Source organism: Sebastes umbrosus, chromosome 9, assembly GCF_015220745.1.
Source record: "Sebastes umbrosus isolate fSebUmb1 chromosome 9, fSebUmb1.pri, whole genome shotgun sequence".
NCBI lineage: Eukaryota > Metazoa > Chordata > Actinopteri > Perciformes > Sebastidae > Sebastes > Sebastes umbrosus.
In genome coordinates, this window is record NC_051277.1 from 14,868,773 (window position 1) to 14,876,751 (window position 7,979).

Sequence of the window (7,979 nt, forward strand, 5' to 3'; positions counted from 1 at the left end):
TTGTGTTGTCAATTGTAATACTCTACGAGCCTCTACAATTGCCCCTCGGGGACAAATAAAGTGATTTGAATTGAATAATTTCATTCCCTGGTCACATCGCACTAAACTACAACTCCCATAATGCACAGCTCCTGACGCCCACCCAGCTTCAACCATGTGGTCTTTTTGTACCCTCCATCCAATCGTTGTTTCTCTTCTTATGATTGACGTACCAGTCGCGAGCTGTTATTGGTTTCTATGTGGTTTCCAGGAAGTGAACGCCACAGTTTTCAAACCACCTCCCACATGTGTGAGGAGCCCCGTCGTTAGCAGCACCACGCGTGGAGAGGAAGAGGAGAGAGAGAGAGAGAGAGAGAAACCGGGACCGGGGGAAGGCAACGTCACTCCTCGGACCACCGACGTAAGCGGACAGATAGCGGACAGAGAGCGGAGCGGCGTTGTCCGAGAGGCAGGTACCGTACCGGCTTCATTTTTTAAATTTACCGTTACATACACGCCACGTCTGTTGGTTTCCAGGGGAACAAGAAGTAGGTCGTATTAGATAAGAACAGGGTGGACGCTAGGGCCTGGCAGAAGAAGTAGGCCTGGTACTCCTCCGCGCTCTGTGGTGAGACACACAGCCCGGGTAGAGGCTTTCACTCCCGGCTAGCCGTGCTGCCAGTTACCGGTTAGGTGCCTTAACGGACACCGCGCCACCACTAGGTTGGAGAGGTACCTACTCCAGCCGGTTAGGACGCATACTTTGCCAGTGGATAACCCTCAATATATTTACTGTGCCGGGTTTAGTTAACTTGCTTCTTCCACGTCTTTTATCAGGTGCTGAACCCGATTACAGCAGAAAGATGGCGGACGACCCCAGCGCGGCGGACAGGAACGTGGAGATCTGGAAAATCAAGAAGCTGATCAAAAGTTTGGAAGCTGCCCGCGGGTAAGGAAGTGGATCTATTAGTCAGCACTCGATGCCACCTGTACAAGCTGATAGTGTGAATGTGTGACCGGAGCAACAGCTGGATATCTGGATAAAGCGGGGGCCGAGTTTTTTTGGGAGTGGTTAGCTTAGCATATGCTAACTTAGCTTAGCTGCTAGCATGCTAATTGCTAACCTCCCTAACGGCGGTCGTGTTTTAGCCTGTGTGGAGGTCGGATGTGTTGTGTTTTAACATGGAAGAATGTGTGTTTTTGATGTGGCTGTGTCAAGAAATCAAGTCCCACACAAAAGGGTTTAAAAGCTAGCAAGCTAATGTTAACTTTGTTGCTAATAGAGACCCGCTAATAGACGTCATCTTTGGGAAGAGAGAGGGCCGCCAGCCATGGGTGTATTTAACAAGAAAGAAGCACGTTGGTGACACAGAGGAGGAAGGCCGGCTAGCTTACTGCTGGACGTCCACATGCTCATGATAATCTGCCTTTTTATACATGATTATATAGATAGGAGCTTTGTAACTCCCCACAAAGAGTCCACCACGTTAGTCACCTCATGGCAGGGTTACACTTAAAAGCTTTACTGTCTACAAAATGTGAAGTTGATAAGAATCCCAGATCAGCTGCTTTGGGAGGGCCTTCTTGATTTATCAAACACGACATGTGAAATTGTGGGGTGTTGCTACACTTTGCTTTGTAGCTTGTTCTGCGACAGCTTTTGCCGGTCTAGTGTTGCGCAGAATCTGCTGTCCTGTGCTGCCATGTCACTGTCACACACACACACACACAGTTGACCGTTTGCCCTATATTCATCCAGCTGCTGCTGCTGCTGCTACCTGCCCGTGTGTCTGTGTGCAGTGTCAGCCTGTACTGGTATGCTTTGTCTTTTGACTGGCAGTGAAAGGAGAGTGTGGAGCAGTGGAACTGAAACAGTCCTCGGCTTAAAGGGCTGTGTAACTGAAAAGCCCACCCTGTTTGTCCCTCAACCTTTCAGACCTTGTCAAGGTGATGTTTTGCAAGGCAGGGTTGTGTATTTACAAAATGCCATGTGAGCTATGTGCAGTGTTATCTTGAAGGTAATAAAGTGAGTAGGTCAAAGTTGGAGTGCCGAATAATCCAAGTTGATTAAAGTTGACGTGGATAACACTTATCGTGTCAGTGTCATTTTGATATAGATATGAATGACGTTGTGGTGTTACGTTCTCAAATCTGTACAGCACTAATGTTTATAGTGAGTTATTAGACACTGCATCCCCTACCATCTTGTGTGTTTGTATACCTAAGTGTTTATGTAAATCACTAACATTAAATCCTCGCTCTCTTTCTAGTAATGGCACCAGTATGATCTCACTGATCATCCCTCCCAAGGACCAGATATCTAGAGTGGCCAAGATGTTAGCTGATGAGTTTGGCACTGCTTCCAACATTAAGAGCCGAGTCAACAGGCTCTCTGTACTAGGGGCCATCACCTCTGTACAGCAAAGACTAAAACTCTACAACAAGGGTACGTGTTACAGTGAAAACCCAAATAAAACAATGCTGACTTGTGGGATTTTTTTTTCAGGGGCAGCTGGACAGAATTAACTTCTGTCAGGGCATCTTTACTGAAAAAAATCCTCTCATGTTCCCAGATTAGGCCAGATAGATAATCAGAACTAATGTTTAATTGACATTTAGTCAGATGATACTGTTGCAAAGATATAATTTCAGTGGCTGTGACAAAAGCTGATCATTGATAGCAGAAGTCCCGATTTATAAACATGAACAGGTTTTCAGTTACAGTGGGTCTAGAATGAACTGGAAATTACAACATCTTTCTCAGCATTTTACCATGCGTATGTATGGTGTATTATGCGCCTCCTTGCAGTTTCTGCCCAGCTAGTAAATGAGAGGGCAATGTTCCTAGCACAAGATGTGATTATAGCATTAAATTGTAAAGTCGGTTGCTATATGCACGAGAGAAGGGTGTGTATTACCCATCGGTACAGTGCTTACATCAAATCATAATAGAAAAACACTCGAGGGAAAACATTTGGGACATTTTGTCACAGTATGTTATGGCCTTTTAGAACCAAGAGTGGAACATGTAAGGCGACATGTTTGAGAGAGTTTGATGATGCCGGCCTCCCCTCCAGAAAATCTACATTGTTAATCCATCTGTACAAAATCCGGATGTTTGTCTAATCTTTTGGCCTCTGACCTTTCTCTCTTGCCAGTGCCACCCAATGGTTTGGTCGTGTACTGTGGCACCATTGTGACAGAGGAAGGCAAGGAGAAGAAAGTCAATATCGACTTTGAGCCTTTTAAGCCAATCAACACCTCCCTGTACCTCTGCGACAACAAGTTCCACACCGAGGTGAGAGCTTTTGCTTGGTTTCTGTGTCTGCATATGATATTATATATTCTTTTACAGACATTAACTTCTCTCTCAGTCTATATTATACTGGCTTTATGTCACATTGTCATCATCCATTCTTCCCTAACTCTCCCCTAACAGGCATTGACAGCCCTGCTCTCTGACGACAGTAAGTTTGGCTTTATTGTGATCGACGGTAGTGGGGCACTGTTTGGCACGCTGCAGGGCAACACCAGGGAGGTGCTGCACAAGTTCACTGTGGACCTACCCAAGAAGCACGGTACTGACCCACAAAACACTAAACTTTTGATATTTTCAACTACACAGCAGGGATCATTTGATAATTGATTACATATTACTCTGTATTAGTTTGTAGATCTTTGTTTTGTCCATAAAGAAACATTCTAAAGGTTGTGTGTCCTGTTCTTCATCTTTCTTTCAGGCAGAGGAGGGCAGTCTGCTCTGCGTTTTGCTCGTCTGAGAATGGAGAAGAGACACAACTACGTGAGAAAGGTGGCTGAGACGGCTGTCCAGCTCTTTGTGTCCAACGACAAAGTTAATGTGGCAGGAATGGTCTTGGCTGGCTCTGCCGACTTCAAGACCGAGCTCAGCCAGTCGGACATGTTCGACCCAGTAAGTCTCTGTCTGTGTGTGTTCTGATAAAAAGCAGTACCAAAAACGTATTTACTATGTAATATATCAATAATTCATTGATGTGAATGTCAAAACAATTCAGAAACTAGACAACTCAACAATTTAGAATCTCAGTTTGCTTTGTGGGGAATAGATAAAGACAGATTGATTTGTTCCATTTTTAAAAAGAACAAATGCACAACATATACAAACAAACTATGTAATTCTTCACACTTAGCTAGATTAATAGTAGGTATATCGTGTTTTTATGAGGATATTCATCATATGTATTTATTTATTACTATTGTAAAGGACTGTTGCCAAATTATTTGTATTCTTGGTAAATACAGTGGGGTTCACTGGGTGTTACTTGTAGCAGTTTTTTCCAAATACTAATGGGTCTTTTTATATACTATATAGAGCCATACCATAATGAAGAGTACCTCCCTCAATCCCCTTTTTAAGACCCCTATTCACACTGCAAAAAAAAATCATTTAGGCTATGCCATTTAGTGCAATTTGCTCTTGTCTGTGGGTTGACTTGCACCACAATACACCCCAACATCAGCAACCTTTACGTACATTATAAAGCAATATGCTTTACATTTGGAGGAAAACCTTATTGATATTAGTGTGCTTCTTAATTATATCACGTTATGCCTGTGTGTGGATATCTCTATAGTGTCTTTAACCAATGCATGTTTTTTGTTTTTTTTCACAGAGGTTACAGGCCAAGGTTTTGAAGCTGGTGGACATCTCGTATGGAGGAGAAAATGGTTTCAACCAGGCTATTGAACTCTCAGCAGAGGTTCTCTCTAATGTCAAGTTCATCCAGGAGAAGAAGCTCATAGGTGAGTTGTCCTATTGACACATTGGAACAACTGTTTTTAGGTGACCGCTAAAGAAAACAAAAGCTTTTATTGTTAGAGATTTTCTTAATGGTTGTTCCTCTATACAGGGCGGTACTTCGATGAGATCAGTCAGGACACGGGGAAGTACTGTTTTGGTGTGGAGGACACACTCAAAGCCCTGGAAATGGGAGCAGTGGAGATCCTGATAGTCTACGAAAACTTAGACACCATGCGTTACATTCTACGTGTACATGGGGCAGAGAGCAACGGAGTAGAGAACGGTACACAAGCCACAAATATCACATCTAACATTACTCTGAACCAAGAAAAATATTGAAAAGAAATATTATACTATGATGCTATAATCTTCACGTCTCTCTTTTTGGTTTTCAGATGAGAAGACTTTGTATCTAACGCCAGAGCAGGAGAAAGACAAGTCTCACTTCACAGACAAGGAGGTGAGCACTACAAAGAAAGGACAGATCCCTGTGATTAAGTTAGACCCATTACCCATCATGCCATGTGTTCCTGACTCTGATTGTGTTTCTAGACGGGGCAGGAACATGAGCTGATCGAGAGCATGCCACTGCTGGAGTGGTTTGCCAACAACTACAAGAAATTCGGAGCCACGCTGGAGATAGTCACAGACAAGAGTCAGGAAGGGTCCCAGTTCGTCAAGGGCTTTGGAGGCATCGGGGGTAAGCACACTGTCGTTTACGATGGGGTTTATGGCAGTGGAATTGCACATTTGTACAACATCAAGTTAGGAAGAAAGGAGGATATGTGTAGTTCAGTAGTTATTACTAGAGGGAGCAGGGTCAAGCCTCCACTTGTCCTCAGGTTTCCACTGTGCTTTTCCTTTGCAACCTGAAATATTATAGGAAACAAGCCTTTCCATTATCCACATAACCACTTTGTCACAATTAAAACGTGTATGTCTTTTCAGGATCCTGAATTGAATTTTATGCTGAGATCAGCAACAATTAAGACATTGATAGCCATGGCTATATGATTGCAAGAATGTCACGGGCTAATAATAATCATTGGCTTAACTCCATGAACTCAAGACTATGACGTATACATAGAAGGTTATGGCTATGACTAATTTGGATTAAAAGATGCCATGTCAGACCACTTTTAGGAAATAGAGATATAACCATGGCAACAGCACAGTAAAGTAACAGACTCCTGCTCTTTAACTAGATAGGCTACTTGATATGGATTTTGATACAGTAGTGGGGGACAGGCTGTCCCAGTTTGGTACTCTTCTCTTTTTTTCCTTGATTCACTTTCCTCCTGTCCTTTGGCCACCCTCTGAATTTTTTTTAGGAGACACATGGTGGACAGAGGTAAAGAGGCATAGTGAAGGCAAAAAATAAAAGCACCCTAATGCTACGGTCATATAAATACTGTGCTGTATTTGCACTGTAAGTTGTCCTCCCCTTTGAGGACAGATATGCACTAGAAATTCCCTATGTTGTCAATAAAGTTTCACATTATCCTTTATGTTCCAAGTGCTCGGAAAACATTTGTTATAGATGAATCGATTAGTTGTCAATTACAAAATTAATCGGCAACTATTTTGATAATCGGTTTGAGTACATTTTTAAGAAAAAAAAGTAAAAATTCAGATTCAAGCTTCTTAAATGTGAATATTTTCTGGTTTCTTTACTCCTCTATGACGGTAAACTGTATATCTTTTTTTTTTGACGAAACAAGACATTTGAGGACCTCATCTTGGGCTTCAGGAAACACTGGTCGACTTTTTTTCACCATTTTCTGACATTTTATAGACCCAAAGACTAATCGATCTATCAAGAAAATAATCAACAGGTTAATCGACAATTAAAAATAGTCGTTGGTTGCAGCCATAATTTGTTTTTTTCTAAAGAGTGTGTGAGAGATTCATTTTTTGAACCACGCTGTGTCACAACTTTGAACATTAGTGGCATGATAAATGAAAGGATCCAAAATAGAATATATTTGACATGGATTCCTGCTACAGGTAAGGACTTTTCATGCTGATGTGTTGTTGTCCAGTAGACATTAGCATTATAGAATTCTTAATTGTGCAAAATCTTTAAATCGTTTCTGTGAACAGGTGTGATGCAGAATGTTTTAGCAGGACAATTGTGGAATCGTCGTGAGTCTAAAATGTAGAGCTGATCACATTTTTTTTTAATGAAGAAACAGCAAGTACATAATAAATCCCTGTACATTTCCTCCTCAACTGAAAAGTAAATTTTATGTTGGATTAAAAATTCAGTAAGTAGAATTTAAAAACAGAGGATTCATGAATTCATGCTTTTTGGATACAAATACTCCCACCCCAATAGCAAAGAGGGATTAGCTTATCCTAATAAAAATTCTCCCTTTTTAATGCTGCCACGATCTAACCAAACATTACGTAAGCTGGTCCGCCATCATATTACCCTTGTTAATCTATCATGTCTGTGTTCCTCAGGTATCTTGCGGTACAGGGTGGATTTCCAAGGCATGGAGTACCAAGGAGAGGACGATGAGTTCTTTGATTTGGATGACTACTAGGTAGTCGGGGACTGTTATTGGGAGAAAAAAAGAAAAGAAAAGCAAAGGAATGAATGAAGAAATGAGGAAAGAAAAATGCCACCTCTCTTGCAGCAAGTGAGAGGTGCAACCGTGTTGACCATATATGACAGACATACCTTCCAATTTACCTGTTGCATACACAAACTTGTGCATACATTTCATCTGTACACACGACAAAAAAGCATCACACAGGCTGAAGAGGAGTGAGATTTTCTTTCATCCAGAGAGGGAGAAAACCCTTCCTGAATAAATCCCTGCCTTAGAGTGCTGGTTCCTTCCCCTAGTTGGATTGGACTCGACTCATTTTGTTCTTTTTTTTTCTCCTCCCCTCCATTTTGAATGAACACAACAGCAAGTTCCCAGATTCCTCGCTGCCCCTAACCCGGTCTGAAGATGAACTTTGGACTCTGTCCTCACATATAGAAAATATATTTTCCTTTCTTGCCTCATCATACCCTTACCCTCTCTCTCTCTCTTCTCTCCCGTCTATGCTTTCTCTCTCTTCTTCTGTTTTTTTTTTTTTTTTTTTGCATTTCATTTTTTTACTGGTAACTGCTGCTGTTGTATTTTATGAGAGTGGGGGATTTTTTTTACCTGGGTTTCTGTAGAGAAAGGGGGACAAAGTATTAAATTTGAACTGCTGAAAACCA

The 7,979-nt window shown here is 41.8% G+C and overlaps 1 protein-coding gene across 4 annotated transcripts; it reads left to right on the forward strand.

Moving 5' to 3' along the window:
* Positions 1 to 267: 267 nt before the first annotated feature.
* Positions 268 to 7,979, forward strand: etf1a (eukaryotic translation termination factor 1a). 4 transcript variants are annotated; one of them, XM_037779308.1, is made up of 11 exons: positions 268 to 452; positions 817 to 928; positions 2,250 to 2,425; positions 3,138 to 3,277; positions 3,419 to 3,557; positions 3,720 to 3,910; positions 4,632 to 4,761; positions 4,869 to 5,042; positions 5,155 to 5,219; positions 5,312 to 5,459; positions 7,226 to 7,979. In XM_037779308.1, exons 2-11 carry the CDS (start codon positions 843 to 845, stop codon positions 7,306 to 7,308), a joined length of 1,332 nt encoding a protein of 443 aa, XP_037635236.1. In that variant the 5' UTR covers positions 268 to 452; positions 817 to 842; the 3' UTR covers positions 7,309 to 7,979. The 4 variants fall into 4 exon arrangements, with proteins under 4 accessions (XP_037635236.1, XP_037635238.1, XP_037635239.1 ...); XM_037779310.1 differs by having other exon boundaries at positions 307 to 448; XM_037779311.1 differs by lacking the exon at positions 268 to 452 and adding an exon at positions 483 to 727.